Here is a 19229-nt window from a genome sequence, read left to right on the forward strand (position 1 = left end):
TTGGTGAGACCTCATCTCCACAATAAATCAAAAATTATCCAGGCGTGGCAGCGCGCGCCTGTAGTTCCAGCTACTTGGAAGGCTGAGGCGGAAGGATCGCCGGAGCCCAGCAGGTCGAGGCTGCGGTGACCGGGAGCATGCCACTGCACTCCAGTCTGAGTGACAGAGTGAGACTCCAACTCAAAAAAAAACAAAACTGCCGTACTTTCAGCTACTTGGAAGGCTGAAGCAGAAAGATAGCCTGAGCCCAGCAGGTTGAGGCTGCAGTGGCCATGAGCATGCCACTGCACTCCAGCCTGGGTGACAGAGTGAGACTCCAATTTAAAAAAAAGCCTATTTATTGTATGTTTAAACTTTAGTCACTTTCAAAGTACTCAGTTTGATGTAATACAGCTATCAAGAAGCTTTTTCTACTACTAAAAACAGTTTTTGAATTAGTCCATTTTGATGCCTTTTAGTGCTTCTGCCATTTTGTTTCACCTCTTCCACATCAGCAAAACATTTCCCTTTGATGACCTTTTTCATTGGGGAACCAAAAAAAGTTGCTCAGGGTGAGGTCGGGTGAATAGAGAAAGTGGGGCATGGGGGACAGGGTTATGCTGGTTTTGATCAAAAACCACTGATCACTCAGTATGGTGCAGGCAGGTGCACTCGTAAATCACCCAGCATGAAATGGGCAAACCCACTGAAAGAATCTCCCAAGAAAGTTCACTAAAGCCAAACACAGCCTCTCACAACAACGCTACTACAAGGGGCCTGCCCTCCCAAAGACAACTCTGGGTTTTTTGGGATCCCCCTCATATGTTATAGTTCACATTTTTATAATGCAGTGTTATACAAAGACATGACCAACGCGAGAAACTTCCTAGCCCTGGCAATTAGTGAATTCAACATTTTCAATAATATCTTAATTTATAGATTCACCCAATTTGAATGTTTTACATATTTTGTTTTTTACATATGTCTGTTTTAAAATTCCGATAGCTACTCAGTTTAAATCCTACCTTTTCCCTTCCTAGGAACTTGTTGAGATGGTAAAAGCAAAGAAAGCTGCTCAAGAGCAAGTGCTGAATGCAAGTAGAGCCAAGAAATGACTTGACAATCTTTGTTGTGTGTGCATTTTTATAATAAAACTGAAAATACTGTACAAATTTTCATTCTTAAAATTATACTTATGGTAATAATTTATAAGTGTGCTGATTCCAACAGAGTTTTTCAGAGCACAAAGATTGACCATTATATAGAACAGTCTTCAGAGTGACAGTCTTACCCTTTGAAAGTATGACACGATATTATTCAAATTTCCAAATATAAATACTTCATTTTTATTTTTGGGGGGGAGATTTTTAGCTTAAAACTTGCAGATCTTAGTTTTATAAGTATATGTTTAAAATTTTTTATTGGGAGCATTTTAATCACGAAGCCAACGCATGTTACTGTGAATCTGGTTAAAATCTGGTAGCTGCTCAATGGGACCTAAGGATTAAAAAGAAGACCATTAAAACAATTAAAAGAAAAGTACTTGGCCAATGTTATGCATAGGAGAAAAGAAGCCAGACTTACCAACAGCAGCAATAGCTGGACTTTTATCATAAATATACTTGGTACATACTTCTCTAATTGTCTCAGCATTCACAGCCTGAAACAGGAAAGACACTATCATTCAGAGCTCTTTGTAGTAAAGACAAAGTCCACCTGGTACATTTTAAAACTAAAGCAAGGTGTAGGATATGTATTCTCGGCTTTTATAGCAAGGATCTGGCCAGGCATGGTGGCTCATGCCAGCACTTTGGGAGGTGGAGGCAGAGGATTACCTGAGCCCAGGGGTTCAGGACCAGCCTGGGCAACTTGATGAGACCTCCCATTACAATAAATCAAAAAATTAGCCAATTGTGGTGGTGTGCACCTGTAATCCCAGCTACTTGGAAGGCTGAACAGAAGGATCACCTGAATCTGGCAGGTCAAGGCTGCGGCAGCCGTGAGCATGCCACTGCACTCCTGCTTAGGTGACAAAGTAAGGCTCTGACTCAAAAATAATAATTAACTAATTATTAACAAGGATCTTTTTACACAATACTCAGTAGTAACTAAGGACTACTTACATCAATTCTTGCTTCAAGCTCAGGGATGGGAATCCTTCTATTATAGCATAACATCTGCCTACCAATATCTTCACAAATTGGAGTTGAACCTGTTTAAAGAGAAGACAAAATTAAGTATTGACGTATAGATCAACCATATGAAAATGGAACTTATGTCTTTATTCTTACCATCAAGCTGCAATAACATGTTTGTTTTCAGAAGATTTTTGGCTCGTGCAACTTCACTTTCAGTGACACTTGTACATAGTCGCATCCTAGAAAACATTTGAAAAATGGTATTATCAAGTAGTTGGAAAATATATATTTCTCTTCAATTTGCGCTTCTTTGATGATTAGTGATGTGGAGCATTAGCTGGAAAATATCGTGTTTTATGAGTTAATGACCTAAGAAAGATATGCCATAGTCTACACACGATAAAAGTAATGATGACTCCAACTTAGTAAAAAATTGAAATTACTAACAATACCAGTGCTAAGCAAATGTTAAAATAATGCTGATTCTTTATTTTTCCTATTGCTAATTTCTCAAAAATGATATATAAATTTGTCTAACTGTTCATTAGCAGACAAAGGTTTAATACAAATGGGCTGACCACATTTTGAGAAATGCTATGAGCATCTTGAGACTTTATGAATCCCCATCTGTTAGGGTCCCATATGCTAGGGATAGGTCAGTGGGTTACTCTTTGGTTTCTCAATTAGTGGACTCTAACTTAAACCTAATAATTAAATCCCAGTTGACTAGATTAAGAAACTCGTAAGCCTCGTAATAGCGATGGAAAGGAAACGGAGCTAAAAAAAAAGTATTCCAAGAAGCTGTGAGCCTTTTGGTCTTTGTTTACTGACTCAATGTGCTAAATTTTTTTATTAAAGCACTGTATTTTTCTTTTAGCAATGGCAACTTAAGATTTACTTTTATAACACTGACATTTTCACGCCAGATTACTTTCAGAGATATTTTCCAAATAACTTGTACTATACGATCTCTAAATGCATGGCAACTACTGCTACTGCTTATCTAGCTCTCTTAATTAAAAGCTAAAATTACCATAAAAAATAATTACCGTAAAGTAATTAGCCTAAAATTGGGATTCTAAGCAAAATTTAAATTACTTAAAACTATTTTCTCACCATTCTGTTTGAACAACATGTAGCATCTCTGCCACTGTGGCTGGTTCACAAACCATGTAGAGTCCCCATAATCCTGTATCTGTATAGGAAGTATTGAAAGACTGGAAGCTGTGGCAAAGGTTGCCATGACAAGTGAGCTGGGCCAGCTTGCTAGATAAGTTCTGTAAGGAAAAATCAGACCAAGAGGATTTTAAGTACACAAATCTAAATTACCAGAAAGAGAGAGATATGGAAAACAGTGAATACCCTAAGAAGTTAAGTTTCCCAGTTTCATCCAGCAACATCTCAGTAGTAAAGTTGAAATGCAGTGAGACTAAGCATTATACATATCTCACTGTCCCAATGCACCCCCTGGAGAAATTCATGATGTAAAACCAATGAATCCTTGTATAGTAGCTGCATCTATTGCTAAAACAATACACTGCTGTTATCAACCTAATTTGTAAGGCTCTTGGCTACGTATGTTTAAAGACTCAAAATTTTATCATATGTGAAGCCTAGGATAGTTCGATGAATATTTCAAAGAAACTTTTGAATATAGACAAATCTATACAATTTGTGTTTTGAAATAGTTTCAGACATAAAGAAGAATTGCAAAAACAGTACAAGGATTTCTTTTATTCACTCCCCCTAACAGTTGTTATTATTTTACCATGTTTGCTTTATCATTCTCTTTATACAAATATTTTCAACTGATTGGGGGTAAGTTACAGATATGATTCTTCTTTACTTCTAAATACTTTTGCTCCTAAGTACTTTAGTATGCACTTCTGAAAACCAAAGAAATTAACTTTTTTTTTTTTTTTTTTTTGAGTTGGAATCTCACTCTGTTGCCCAGGCTAGAGTGCCATGGCACATTCATGGCCACCCCGGCTGGACTCCAGTCATCCTTTTGCCTCAGCCTTCCAAGTAACCAGGACCACAGGTGTTCACTACCATGCCCAGCAATTTTTGATTTACTGTAGGGACGAACTTTCACCAAGTTGCCTGGGCTGGTCTCGAACCCACGGGCTCAGGCAATCCACTTGCCTCAGCCTCGCAAAGTGCTGGGATTACAGACTAAACCACCAAGCCCAGCTGAAATTAACTTTCTTACATCATCTCAGAATCTGTTCATGATTGGTTCCTAGACCCTCCTTGAACACCAAAATCCACAGATGCTCAAGTCCCTCGTGTACCATTTGTACATAACCTATGCACATCTTCCCATATGCTTTAAATCATCTCTCGATTATTTATAATACCTAATCCATGTAAATGTTATGTAAATAACTAGTTGCTTTACTTATTATTCAGGAAATAATGACAAAGAGAAGTCTGTACATGTTCAGTATATATGAAACCATTCTTTTTCCCAATATTTCCCATATGTGGTTGGTTGAATCCATGGATACAGAACCCATAGAAAATGAGCCTACTATACTATTAAAATTAGGGTATCAACCAGGTGAGGTAGCTCACATCTGTAATCCCAGCACTTTGGGGGGCCCAAGGATATTAACACTGATATAGTACTGTTAACTAATTCTTCTGTCTTTATTCAAATTTTGTCTATTAGCCCACTAATAAAGGAAAAAATAAAAAATTTTTTTCTGACCCAGGTGAAATCCAGGGTCAGTTTATATTTTCTAAGTCAAAGTTCATAGTACAGACCTCCATTTTGCCATTTAAAAAAGGTGAGGGGAATCTTACAAAGTAGGAAACATAATCTTCCATTTACTATAGCAAATTACTTTTAAAATCACTTACCATTCCTCCTCCAAAAGAGCGATCCCAGTTGCCAATCAGTGTGTTTGCAACCATGAGACAGATTGTATCCGGATGTGCCCAACCAACAGCTTCAACAGCTATTGCAAGGTGTGCCAAAGGCATCTTGTCATCTCTCACGCGAATCTAGTTAAGGGGGGGGAAGCCCTCTAGTCAAGATTACCATCATAGGCTGTGTGCAGTGGCTCAGCCTATAAACCCAGCACTTTGAGAGACCAAGGCAAGAGTATTGCCTGAGCCCCGGGAATTTCAGAACAGCCTGGGCAACTTGGTGAGACCTCATCTCTACAATAAATCACAAAAACTAGCCAGGCATGGTAGTATGTGTCTAGTTCCAGCTACCTGAAAGGCTGAGGTGGAAGGATTGCCTAAGGTCGAGGCTGCAGTGGCTGTGAGCGTGCCACTGCACTCCAGCCTGGGCGACAAGAGACTCCAACTCAAAAAAAAAAAGATGACTATTATATAGTGTGTTTATTAACTAGAAAGAAACTAATTCACCAATTCTATAAATTGAAAAGTTAAAATATTTACTGGGACTTTATTTTGTTTTTTAGCTATCAGGCTTCATTACATTGTATAGTTTCAGCTAGAAGAATTTCATGGGTCAAGGAAAAACTATTTTTACCAATTTCATTACAGATAGCCACAAGATGGTTCACTAGGTCAAAAAGGGATACAGTATTTCACTAGTTGAAATCAATCCTTTGTGTTAGTCAATCTGAAGTTTTCTATCTAAATTTAAACTAATGTTGACATTACAGGCTTATTTTTATACTGCCAACGCTACTGTTCTATGCAACTGCCAGCACAAGACCTCTTTCCAGATACTACTTTGAGCATCATCCTTAATATGCAAACTAATCCCCTAATGAGTCTTAAAGTTGCAGCTGCCAAGTATCAGATTCCCTAATATTAAGCTACTACCTCCAAAAACATATTGTGGGCAGAACTTAGCCAAAAGTAAACCTGATGTGAAAATCAAATTTTTTAAATTAAAAGATTACTTTTATTCCTTACAATATATAAGTGGGCATATCACTAAAGCAAAAGCACAAAAAGACAAATTTTAATACTGCTCTTAAAACCTTGCTTCCTTAGGAAAGAAAATCAAGTGGTTAAACAATATAAAGTAGAAAGGAATATAAGCAAGTGAGTTCAACCTCTGCTTTTTTTTTCTTTTTTACTTTTTTTGAGTCAGAGTCTCAGTGTTGCCCAGACTGGAGTGCAGTTGGCAACCTCAACCTCCTGGGCTCCAATGAACCTTCGGCCTCACCCTCCCAAGTACTGGGACTGCCGGCACACACCACCATGCCTGGTTAATTTTTTAAAAAATTTTCTTTGTAGAGATGAGGTTTCACTATGCTGGTCTCAGACTCTAAGCAATCCATCCTCCTTAGCCTCCTAAGAAGCTAGGATTACAGGCATGAGCCATTGCTCCGAATCTCTTTTTCTGTTTCAGTTTAAGTCTTTAATTTCATCCATTTTGCTCCTTTTGGAAATATGCACATTTTATAAACTTATGTGTAAATACAACAGAAGAAACCCAAAAAGCAGATTACTAGCTAGGAGGCTTGCCCTACCTCACTTCCTGTGAATTTGCAGGGAGGCAGAGCTGGTATTTCTCCTTTGTGTGTGCATAAAGAGTCACCAAAATGAAACTTTGCTAAGTCAAGCAGTTCATCATGGGAAACACCTAAATTGAGGGAAAATATTTTCATACGTATCTAGCAGCAGTACAGTTTACAATAAACTCTAGGTGGTATAATGTAATGCACATTACACAGGAACTATCGGCATTCACTAAAAGCCACTTACTAAGAGTAAGCTTATGGCACACTTATGTACTTGGTGTTGCAAACAGCTTTCTCATTTTGTAGAGCAGCTGACAGTTATCATCAACAGACCAGTATATTCACGGCTAAGGATAAGACAGCATGAAAATACCACTTTTCATACAAAATCATGTTAAGTTATAAAAATTTCTAGGACGTAATCCAGCAAAGAAGGGCAATTTTCTTTCTTTCTTTCTTTCTTTTTTTTGAGTCAGAGTCTCACTATGTTGCCTAGGCTTGAGTGCAGTGACACACCCACGGCCACCACAGCCTCAACCTTCTGGGTTCAGGCAATCCTTCCACTCCACTTCAGCCTTCCAAGTAGCTGGAACTACAGGTGCATGCTACATGCTCAGCTAACTTTTTTCATTTATTGTAGAGATGAGGTCTCCCCATGTTGCCCATTCTGGTCTTGAACCCCTGGGCTCAGCCAATCCTCTCACCTTGGCCTCCCAAAGTGCTAGGATTACAGGTGTGAGCCACTGCACCTGGCCAGCAGTTTTTTTCTTTCTTTTTTTTTTTTTAACCTTAAGAAGGTGGTTTATTGAAAATCAGTGCCTGGGATTTCATATCAGTGAAATTAATGGACTAGTTAGTATTCCAAGCTTGCAATATGCTCCATGGAGAGACTGCTGTTAATACAGCCAGCAATTTTCAATAAATTATTTTTTAAAGTTGAAAATATAAATACAGGCTCTATCTCATTTAAAGAAAGCTGGATATAATACTGAGTGATCTATCACAGAAACAAAGAACTGAGTACCACCTGTTCTCACTCATAAGTGGACCCTGAACAATTATCATAATACTATAAGAAAGGGATTGGCAGTAGTGGGAAGATTGCCACGTGATGGAGGGGAGGCACACCTCATCAATGAGGGTAACTGATCTCAAACCAGGTGAAGTGGGGACCAAAGTGAGGCCCAAACTTTACCTACACAATGACTATTTGTATATCTAACCCTGAATTGTACCCATCTTTTTAAAAAATCTAAAAAAAAAAGAACCGCATACACAGATAAGCTTCACTTTCTGAGCTCTGCTATCAGAACTCAGGAACAAAATAGTGTCATCTAAATTTCTGAATACATTCACAGCTATCCAAATGCTCACTAATTGCCATCTAAAACTAAGGAATTACGTACTATCCAAATTTGGGGTCCAAGCAGATTAAGTTAGTAAAGGATTCGTAAATATAAATGTACCAAAAAAACTTAGGGAAATATAAATGCTTTAGAAAATATTGTAAGATTTATTTAAATGAAACATTTTATTAGAATATACAAGGACAGCCGGGCTTGATGGCTCAGCCTGTAATCCCGTGCCTTGGGAGGCTGAGGTGAGTGGACTGCCTGAGCTCATGGGTTTGAGACCTGCCTGGGCAACTTGGTGAGACTTCTTCTCTACAACAAATAAAAAAAAAAAATTAGCTGGGTGTGGTAGCGCGCGCCTGTAGTTCCAGCTACTTGGAAGGCTGAGGCAGAAGGATCGCCAGAGCCCAGCGGCTTGAGACTGCGGTGGCCGGGAACAGCCACTGCACTCCAGTCTGGGTGACAGAGTGAGACTCCAACGCAAAAAAAAGAACATACAAGGACAACTTACACCCATATCTTCCAAACAATCTGTGGTGTAAAACATTACAGAGTGAAAAATCACGAACATGCACACAGTTCTCAGCTCCTAATAACAATCACTTCCACTGGTTCTTACCTTCACCTAGCCCTCCTGGTTGAATGTGCCAAATATTCAGCTCCTGCTCCAACCTCTACTTACCCCAATCTAAAAGACAGGGCAAACTATCATTTTTTAAAAAATGAAACTAGGATACAAAAAATTACTTGGCAAATAAAAGCTATATATCCTGAAGATTAACCTATAAGCACTAAATGGTAGCCAAGACAATAACTCAGAGGAGGTCAGCAGAGACTTAAACCATCATTTATAAGGCACTACATCATATATGTAATATTTAAGATAAAATACTAACCAATCTATGATTGGTAACTAAACTGTAAAATATCCCAAATTCAGTGGTGTAAAAAACAAACCCATGAACCAAAATAAAACTCATTGTGTCCATATGCCACCAACAGAGAGGACTTGGCAGCTTGGTTGTTGGGTCCCATCTAACCAAGAGAGTCTCTTCCCATTTCCAAAGCAGTCTCAAGTGTTTAAGCCCCTGTCAGCACCAGCCATTTTAGAAACAATGTGACTCAAGAAAATTTCAGTGTGCACTGCCTGCCATGTACAATCAAGGCAACATGATTTAGCTAGGCGGCACCATGAATAACATGTTTGAGATAATTAACCTTCATTTTCCTCTTCTCTTCTACCCCCAGGTAATTAGCTCAGAAATCTATCCAGAGCAAATATCGCATTTTAATTTATTGTAATTTCTAAAGAGAGAAAAATTAAATTTATAGCTCAAAAGAACACCTTATCTTAACTTTGCTCTAATACTAAAAGAGAGAAAAGAAAATTGGAAACCAATTAAAGTGTGCTGTTTGCCTAAATTCAGACTGCCGGAAATCTGGCAATATCTGATGTTAATTTATTTTCATTCACTGGATTCAAACATAACCTCAAGGAAATTTCCTGTTGCCACCTGTATTTTGATGCTCACTAAACATTCTCCTGGGGTACCCCCTCGGGTTCCCTCCCACTCCGGGAGCTTTTCTGTTCTATCAATTAATCCTGCTTTCTCAAAAAAAAAAGAAAAAAAACTTCTCCTGGCTCCCTATGTGCTTCCCTTCTCAGTAATTAGATCTATGAAATGAATAATTAAACAAATGAAAGAGTGAATGGACAACATACCTACTCCATGCTTGACCAAGGATGAAGTTGGTTCTAAAGAAATAATTTAAAATACCCTGAGATTCTCAAATTGTAGAACACTCTCTTTTTTTTTTGAGTTGGAGTCTCTGTCGCCCAGACTGGAGTGCAGTGGCACGCTCCCAGCCACCGCAGCCTTGACCTGCTGGGCTCCAGCGATCCTTCCACCTCAGCCTTCCAAGTAGCTGGAACTACAGGCGTGCGCTACCATGCCCGGCTAATTTTTGATTTATTGTAGAGATGAGGTCTCGCCAAGTTGTCCAGGCGGGTCTCGAACCCGCGGGCTCAGGCAGTCCACTCACCTCAGCATCCCAAAGGCGCGGGATTACAGGCTGAGCCACTGAGCCCGGCTTAATTTTTTTATTTATTGTAGAGATGAGGTCTCACCAAGTTGCCCAGGCGGGTCTGGAACCCACGGGCTCAGGCAATCCACTCACCTCAGCCTCCCAGGGTGTGGGATTACAGGCTGAGCCACCGAGCCTGGCTTACCTTTTTCTTTAAGTAAATTCCACTATGAATGTACACTTACATTCATACATTCACTTTACATTTTAATACTGTCCTTTTAAGAACATAAAACATTTAAGTGTATCATATTTTTAAGTATCTCAAATGTTTTTCTTCTTAGTATTGAATGATGGTCAGTGTCATGGTTTCTGATGTTTAATATTTTAATAGTGAAAGTTAAGATTCTTAGTGTTTCTTGTTTTGTTTTCAACTAGCTGTAGAAATTCTTGCTGATATAATACAAAACAGCACGTTGGGAGAAGCAGAGATAAAATGTAAAGTATACATTTGGTACATAATGAACAGTTCATTTAAAAAAAAAGGAAATCTGGTTCCAGTGCTCCACATTCCCCTCACGCAAAATACTTGAATATAGTAATTTGCTATGGAAATGAAAAACTCTTAGGTTATCTCCCAAAAGGATCAAACTGATAAGCACACTACTCCAACAACTGTGTTTAATTAAAACACTTGTAGAAATTTAAGTTGACTAACCTCCAGCAGCAGCAAGCACTATTCTTGGCCCCTTATAATGTGTGGTTATATAATCCACCAAGTCCTTACGATTTATAGATCTGTAAATGGAGTAAGGGAAACAATTTTAAGGAAACAAAAAAAAACAGATCTTCACATATTATACCTGAAATCAAGTAGACCTTAAAGGTATCCTAAAAGATCTGAAAATGGAGTAAGTAAAACAATCTTAAAAGGAAACCAAAAAACATAGCTCTTCACATAATATACCTAAAATCAAACTGGATGCAGTCAAAGTTAAAGACAGTCAAAAATAGGATATAGGAAACATGTACCAAAGAACTTCACCTTTTAATATCAAGATAAAAGACAGACTTGGTACCATCACTTGTATATTCCAGAAACAGCCATGAGCCCAGACACATGAGCGTTAGGTGGTGCTAAAGGGTAGTTAACTTCATTTTCATTCAGATATTCAGATTACTGGGGGGGGGAAATGACTTTTGGAAACACACTTTTTGAAAGTTTGCCCCTCAAAAAAAATTCTGAGGATTATACCTACTTGATATTTTCAGTTGGTCCCAAAATTGTCCGTCCAAGTGCAGTGTTTTGATAAGCTGTGGCATGAAGATAATCAAAAACAACTTCTTGTAAATTGGTTTCAACTTCCTGCATTTCTCTAAGGATTACTCCACGTTCACGTTCAATCTCTGCTTCTCCCAATGTGCTGTTTTGTATTATATCAGCAAGAATTTCTACAGCTAATTGAAAGCAAAACGTAAGAAACACTAAGAATCTTAACTTGCACTATTAAAACCTATTAAACATCAGAAACCATGACACTGACTATCATTCAATACTAAGGAGAAAAACATTTGATATACTTAAACATATGATACATTTAAACATTTTATGTCCTTAAAAGGACAATATTAAAATGTAAAATATAAACTATGTGGTACAAAACATTTTTCCTTGGGGAAAAATCATAAATTTGCCATCATTTTTTAATGATACTACCTACTTCAAAAATACCATGAAAATGTTAATGTAGATTGTTCTGTATAAAAATTATAAAATAGAACGTTATCTACATTAGTCTGAAATCATCTACACATGTACAGACAGTTCACATCACCCAAGTATTTAGTATCCAGGTTCCCACAGCAATGAGGCTGCTATATAAAGAAGCAAAGGATCATTATATACCCGAATGAACCACTTACAAAATTTTGTTTTCTCAAATCCTAATTTGCAAAAAGTTAAAGTATGTCATATCAGCCTAGTAACAATTTTATCAAAAAAACTGCATAGCTCAACAGAAAAGAAAAACCTAATTCACTTTAGAATTAGAACATAATTGTAACCACAATCTAAACTTTATTAAACATAAACTTATAATCTAAGTTTTTTTTTTAAGAGATAGGGTTTCATTATGTTGCCCAGGCTGAACTCAAAACTTCTGGCTCAAGCAATCCTCCTGCCTCAGCCTCCTCCAAGTAGCTGGGGCTACAGGCAAGTGCCACCACACCTAGTTTATGTTTCTTTTTTTTAACTCTACTGTAAACTTTTGTTCCTTGTTTTAAGTTCATTTTAAGGGGCACTGTCTCAGCACCAATTATGTACAAATACCAAGAACATGACAAAACAGACTGTTACAGTAAGCTGCAGCTGAAATTATGACCAAAGGAAGAGTTACTTGTCCAGACAAGAGAATCAGAGTCCAAGCAATGGGTGAGCAAGAGCCCACCAGCAGATGGAAGGCCCTCCTTTAGGTGGGAATGGTAGTCTAAAATGTACTGGTAGTTTCCAATAAGGTTTTCTATTTCCTAGTATTCATGTTTTAATCTGAATCTTTATTTCTTTTTCATGTATATTTGATATTGTATATGTTAGTATAGTCGTATATGTATTTAAACTACATACATATATTGAGTATATGTGATTAAACTTACCAGTAAGAATGGGTGATCATAAATACTTAAAGACCAATAGTCTAAACATCTAAATATTACCTCATACATAGCTGAGGGGAGATAAAAAGCCCAAGCAAATTTCCAAAGTTAGAGCTGCTTCAGAGAGCATTTGCACTTTGTGCTGTTCAAGGAGCCCCCTCTGCTTTTCCAGTTCCACTGGCAGGGGCTCTGTCCTTTCCAGCCAGAAGGCCCAGGAGTGTGGGGAGAAAGGGTCTTTAACTTCTCCCTTCTATTTCTCTTCTTTGTTTTCTCTGCTGTTCTTCATGTACAGAGGGAGAATGAAAGAAAGAACAACTAGCCGGGCTCGGTGGCTCAGCCTGCAATCCCGTGCCTTTGGGAGGCTGAGGTGAGTGGACTGCCTGAGCCCGCGGGTTCGAGACCCGCCCGGGCAACTTGGCGAGACCTCATCTCTACAATAAAATCAAAAAAATTAGCCAGGCGTGGTAGCGCATGCCTGTAGTTCCAGCTACTTGGAAGGCTGAGGTGGAAGGATCGCCGGAGCCCAGCAGGTCGAGGCTGCGGTGTCCGGGAGCGGCCACTGCACTCCAGCCTGGGCGACAGAGTGAGACTCCAACTCAAAAAAAAAAAAAGGAAAGCAAAAAAGAACAACTCCTTAAAGAAGCCTGGTCTACCCCTATGTTCTTGGTCTCTAATTAGTCCTGGGGTAAAAACTATTTTTAAAGAAATCACTGAATCTAATCTTACTATTGGTTTTTGCAATACAAAACAACAAACCCTCTATTGTTACTGTCGATTGTGTTGGTTTTAATGCAAAAGTTAGGATACCATATTAAATTTTTATTTAATTGTAAGTGATAAATTTCTTGTTCTGCTCTTGTTTTGACAAAGCAAATGAATATCAGTCAAAAGACATGTATTTGAGTCCACAATAAGTCATTTACTAGCTATGCAATCTTGGGCAAGTCAGAGTCTGGGCCTGAATTTCCACAACTATGTACTGAAAACACCTACCTGATGTGGATCAAATAAATAATATATACACAAAAGAATTTGTGTAAAGTACCAGTCAAATGTTATTAATGAAAGCCTATTAGGAATCCAAAATATGAAAGTAACAAAGTTGGATGGGCTCAGCAGCTCAGCCTGTAATCATAGCACTTTGAGAGGCGAGGCAAGTGGATTGCCTGAGCCTGCAGGATCAAGACCAGCTTGGGCAACTTGGCGAGACCTCGTCTCTCCAATAAATAAAAAATTAGCTGGATTTAGTAGTGCATGCCTGTAGTTCCAGCTACTTGGAAGGCTGAGCCAGAAGGATCACTGGAGCCCAGCAGGTTGACACTGGGGTGGCCGCAAGCGTGCTACCGCACTCCAGTCTGGGCGACGGAGTGAGACTCCAACTCAGAAAAAAAAAAAAAAAAAAGAAAAGAAAGCAACAAAGTTAATTACAACTACATAAGGACCTTAAAAGCAATAACTTTACCAATTAGCTCTATAACTTCTAAATTTTGTTGTTAATTCTTTCACTTGGAAAATGTGTTGTATAACTTTGCTTTAAGATATTCAAAATGAGCCGGGCTTGGTGGCTCAGCCTGTAATCCCAGCGCTTTGGGAGGCTGAGGTGAGTGGATTGCCTGAGCCTGCGGGTTCGAGACCTGCCTGGGCAACTTGGCAACTCCAACTCAAAAGAAAAAAAAAAAGATATTCAAAATGTTCTATAAACATGGTAACTACAACAAACTGCTATGCCGCTAATATGATTACTTCTACCGAATAAAAATAATCTCTATTTTATTACCATAAAAATAATCATCAATAATCTTACAAGTGAACATTTGCTTCTTTTGCTCAGGATCAAATCCTTGTTTTTATATCAAACAAAGAATAAAAACAATCAAAAATGTTTTACTACACAGGTATGTCTCTGAAGGAAGTAGGTTTATCAAGTGTTGGGGGTCCTGTTTGCACAAGTTTTCACTATCTGCAATAGTGAATACTGTAAATATTGTAAATGTTGTAAATATTCACTATCATTTCTCATATTTGGAGAAAAAATAGTTACTCAGAATTCATTTCATTTTTTTCACATTTCTGGGGCTTACTCTTTCACAATAGACATAAGAACAGAATTAAACCAGGCTCGGTGGCTCAGCCTGTAATCCCAGCGTTTCGGAAGGCTGAGGTGAGTGGACTGCCTGAGCCCGCGGGTTCGAGACCCACCTGGGCAACTTGGCGAGACCTCATCTCTACAATAAACAAAAATTAGCCAGGCATGGTAGCGCACGCCTGTAGTTCTAGCTACTTGGAAGGTTGAGGCGGAAGGACCGCCGGAGCCCAGCAGGTCGAGGCTGCGGTGGCCGGGGGCATGCCACTGCACTCCAGTCTGGGTGACAGAGTGAGACTCCAACTCAAAAACAAACAAACAAACAAACAAAAAACAGAATTAAATTATTTCATACCTTCAGGAAATTACACTATCTACAGTATAAATAATAATACCTCTTGGCAAGTCTTCAGCGAATGCTTTGGCATAATATACAGTCTGCTCTCTGGAGGTATAGGCATTGAGATGAGCACCCATATTTTCAATCTCAAGTTCCAGATCTAACTGGGATCTCTTTTTGGTGCCCTAGAAATAAAAGAGGAAAAACAAATTACACCTTCATTTATCCTTCATGTATTCTAAACACTTCAGATAAGAACATGGACAACATGAGCCATTGTCAGTTTCATGCAGAATCAATTTCTAAAGTACATCAGGCTTCAGAAATGGTATTCACTCAAGTGACCTTTGCATCCCAAGAGAACATCCTTGTTTCAATATTACAAAGCAAACTGTCAGTAATTCTTTTAGGTACTATCCTGGAAAGATAAAAATAAAACATGCTATACTATTGAAGTACTTCTCCCTGCCTTTAAAAATGAGATTTTGTGATTACTAACTCTTAGGGAGAATGTATTTTTGTAAAATAAATCTTGCAACTTACCTTGAAAGCCATATGCTCCAGAAAGTGAGCTGTTCCATTATTCTTCTCATTTTCATATCGACTTCCAGCATCAATCCAGAGTCCAACCTTAATGCAATTGAAGAACAATTAAGTAAAACAATTTTATTTATCAGGGGTCAGAGGGGCAGTCTCTTTCCTTTTTCTGACAAATGCTTTTTTGCTTTTAATACTAAGGTTTTCTTGCCCTGAGTGAATTGAAAGTTCATTCCTATGAACTATGATATCTTAAGAAACTTTGATTACCCAGCTACTGCTGGGTGCTAAATATCTACCTGCCAGCTTGACTAATAATTCTTAGCCCAACTCTTCAATATAGCCAAATAATAACTGTGGAATAAAGAACATCAGAGACTGTCAGAAAACTTAGGTTGAAATCCTGGCTAATATAATCATTTATTAGCTGTGTGACCTCCTGGACAAGACCATTTAACTTCTCTGAACCTTCTTCCTCAACTACAAAACAGGTATGACGATGCCCATTACAAAGAATTGCTTTAAAGATCAAATAAGATAATATATGTAAAAATACCTGCAATATACCTCATTTGTTATTATCAATACTACGAATAATAAATAATCAATAATAAGCTATAGGAACCAGATGTACCCAGCAGTGTCACTGGAAGAAAGGTTTACAACTCACAGAAAGGCAAAGTAACTGCCATCATTTTCAACTGCCAGCTAACAAAGAGCTAAATATTAAAATAAACAATTTGCTCTCTAAATGTGGGGTTACTCAGAGAAGGCTGGCTGAGTCACTCACTGTGCATGTTGAGAGCCCAGAGTCTTCAGAGGCCACTCTCAGTCCATTTTCCAAACATGTAACTCTTGTTTCAGGAACATTCAGAACAACTTGGGTAGCAAGTGTACTTCTCAATCTGTTTCCTCCAAAATATAATGACTGGTTGGGGAGTAGGGAGTAGAAGAGAGGAAGCAAAGCACATTACTAGTCTGATATTAAATGCTGAGATAAACTGAATATAGCTCAAATAGACTGCAAAAGAATCTTCCTTAACTTTGGTGCCACTGGGATCCATCCCTTTGCCTGGCCTAGCAACTTCCTTCACCAACCACTGTCCTAAGGCCAGCAACATGATTATAAACATGCCCTTCCCTTAGGGAAGATGAGTAGTTATTATTACCCAGAAAGAAACTGACTTTACTTCAATACCTTTCCTAAAAATGTTTTATATATTCATTATAGAGAACGGGGGAGGAAAAAGGAGAGAAAATGTAAAAACACCCACACACAACACAGAATGGTGACATCTTCAAGAAAATCAGCAAGTTTTGAAAAGGGTAGAAAAAAAGGATAGATGGGCTGGTGCTCAAAATATACTCTTGCAGACTGGTTAGTTGGCCATGGACTATTCGCCTTTCAGTGGTTTTTTTCCTTTCCGCATGTTAAAAGTCCCACATCCCTTTGCAGAAAGCTAGAGGCTCTCTCAAGAGGAGAACGCAAATGCAGGCAAAATGTAACTTCAGCTCTCTCTAGTTTCGCGGGAAGCCCAGCTGAGAATGAAAAACAGAACTCCGGGGCGTAACCATTTCACTTTTTAGTTGCTCCCAATTTGGACGCAATCACTATGTTCTCAGTGGTCACCGTGCACTGGTCTTAATACTAAGGTTTTTTTGGGGGGGGGTATCGGAGTCTCACTGTCACCCAGGCTGGAGTGCTGTGGCACACTCACAGCCACTGAAGCCTCGACCTGCCTGGACTCAGCGATCCTTCCGCCTCAGCCTTCTGAGTAGCTGGAACCACAGACGAGCACCACCACACCTGGCTAATTTTTGATTTATTGTAGAGACGGGGTTAGTCTTGAACACTTGGGCTCTGGCAATCCTCTCGCCTCTGCCTCTCAAAGGCTGGGATCACAGGCGTGAGCCACCGCGCCAGGCTAATACTAAGGGCTTAATGACTCCTAAGTTAATAATGACTCCTCAGTAGAAGCGTGTAAAGGTTGAAAACTAAGCCGGGTTCGGTGGCTCAGCCTGCAATCCCGCGCCTTTGGGAGGCCGAGGTGAGTGGATTGCCGGAGCCGTGGATTCAAGACCCGCCTGGGCAACGAGACCTCATCTCTACAATAAATCAAAAAATCAGCCAGGCGTGGTAGCGCGTGCCTGTAATTCCGGCTACTCGGAGGGCTGAGGTGGAAAGATCGCAGGAACCCAGCAGGGCGAGGCTGCGGGGGCCGGGAGCGGCCACTGCACTCCAGTCTGGGCGACAGAGTGAGACTCCAACTCAAAAAAATAAAAAAAATAAAAAAGGTTGAAAACTAGGGTCACTGGCAGGTCACGTGGCGGGTGGCCGCAGCCAGTCCAGTCCTGGCTGGGAAGCGGATCCAGGGCGCCCAGCGCGCGCGAGTCACTGTGGCCTAGGAGGCCCCGCCCGGCCCGACCCGACCCGCTGTCTGCACCCATGGCGCCGACGCTCAGGTCTGCCACGCCGAATCCGGCGGGAGATGCCCGGCCCCGTCCAGACCAGTGGAGGGAAGCTCACCCGCCTGGCGACACCTCGGACCACGAACCTCTCGGTGAAACCCCAGAGCCGCCGTCGCGTCGCAGGCAACAGCACGGCTCGAGCCACTGCCGCCATCTCCGACAAGGTGGAGGATGTGCTTCCGGGTTCATGACCTGGATTCCCACGGCAGTTGGCGGGCCCCACCTTGTGGCTAGGATGGGAATGACATTCCTCGAAGCGCTCGTGGGAAGAATCCGGACCTGAGCATGACGCTGAGCCGTCTATACCAAATAACACGAATTGGGGAGTCTGTAGAAGCCCCTGTATAATCAGTTACTTTTATCGATCGCCTGCGACGTGCAAAGTACAAATGTGGCATAGTTAAAAGTAACCTGGCCGGGCGCAGTGGCTCAAGCCTGTAATCCCAGCACTTTGGAAGCCGAGGTGCGGGGATTACGTGAGTCCACGGGTTCGAGAACAGCCTGTCCAACTTGGCGAGACCTCGTCTCTACAATAAATTAAAACGTTAGCCGGGCATGGTAGCGCGCGCTTCTAGTTCCGGCTACTTGGAAGACTGAGGCGGAAGGCTCACCGGAGCCCAGCGAATCGACTCTGGGTTGGCCGTGAGCGCGCCACTGCACTCCAGTCTGGGCGACGGAGTGAGACTCCAACTCAAAAAAAAAAAACAAAACCTTATGCAACATATCATCCCATTGGTGGCTGGAATTGATCAGAAACAGTGGAATAAGATCCATAGCTCTCTATCCTTAAAGGAAGCCTTTCTGGGACAGAGACGTGGTAAGGGGTGAAGATGCGTAAGTGTTGATTCCTATTCACTCTTCAAACTCTATAGTCTAGTTTATCCCGTGCCATAGAAATTGTCTGTTGTGACGTCACTAATTGTAACTCATCCAAAAGGGCACTCATTGTTGCTCCTGACTCTCTTCCTATATTTGCAACGTTAAACAGCCAATCAGACCTTCATTCACTCTGACATCCAAATCAGAAACCTGGATATCATCCTCAGTTCTTCCCCTTTTCCACTCACCACATCCAATTAATACACCCCTTTCCTGCATCTTCATTTTGCTCCAGCCCCCTTTTCAGTTTTTCACCATGAGATCTTTTTAGAATTCAACTCTTAGCATGGCGGGTTCAGGATATTTAAAAAAAAAAAAAAA

The 19229-nt window shown here is 40.1% G+C and overlaps 2 protein-coding genes across 3 annotated transcripts in view; one reads left to right on the plus strand and one right to left on the minus strand.

Annotated features, from left to right (window-relative positions):
- Window positions 1-1166, plus strand: part of DNAJC2 (DnaJ heat shock protein family (Hsp40) member C2) — a 35781-nt gene extending 34615 nt beyond the window's left edge. For both annotated transcript variants that reach the window (XM_008062488.2, XM_021714586.1), the window contains one exon: window positions 1020-1166. In XM_008062488.2, coding sequence (XP_008060679.1) covers window positions 1020-1094 — 75 coding nt within the window. In that variant the 3' untranslated portion in view covers window positions 1095-1166. The remainder of the gene's footprint in view (window positions 1-1019) is intronic.
- Window positions 1113-19133, minus strand: PMPCB (peptidase, mitochondrial processing beta subunit). Its single transcript, XM_008062497.1, has 14 exons — window positions 19028-19133; window positions 18088-18329; window positions 16351-16488; window positions 15567-15653; window positions 15079-15208; window positions 11208-11406; window positions 10667-10746; window positions 6581-6693; window positions 4983-5126; window positions 3234-3394; window positions 2271-2356; window positions 2103-2191; window positions 1564-1639; window positions 1113-1476 (listed from the first exon to the last, which is right to left on the minus strand). The coding sequence occupies exons 1-14, from the start codon at window positions 19131-19133 to the stop codon at window positions 1412-1414; spliced, it is 1716 nt and encodes a 571-aa protein (XP_008060688.1). The 3' UTR covers window positions 1113-1411.
- Between the last annotated feature and the right edge of the window lie 96 nt (window positions 19134-19229).

The sequence above is a fragment of the Carlito syrichta genome, unplaced genomic scaffold, assembly GCF_000164805.1.
Source record: "Carlito syrichta isolate Samal-C Ts95f unplaced genomic scaffold, Tarsius_syrichta-2.0.1 Scaffold96015, whole genome shotgun sequence".
NCBI classification, from domain to species: Eukaryota; Metazoa; Chordata; class Mammalia; order Primates; family Tarsiidae; genus Carlito; species Carlito syrichta.

Excerpts from the sequence above, each read along its gene's own strand:
- PMPCB (XM_008062497.1), bottom strand. The coding sequence starts at position 19,133 with ATGAAGATGCAGGAAAGGGGTGTATTAATTGGATGTGGTGAGTGGAAA. Across the intron at positions 15,654-16,350 it reads CTGGGCTCTCAACATGCACA|GTTGGACTCTGGATTGATGC; the intron begins GTGAGTGACTCA and ends AATTGCATTAAG. Across the intron at positions 1,640-2,102 it reads AGCTTGAAGCAAGAATTGAT|GCTGTGAATGCTGAGACAAT; the intron begins GTAAGTAGTCCT and ends TTCCTGTTTCAG.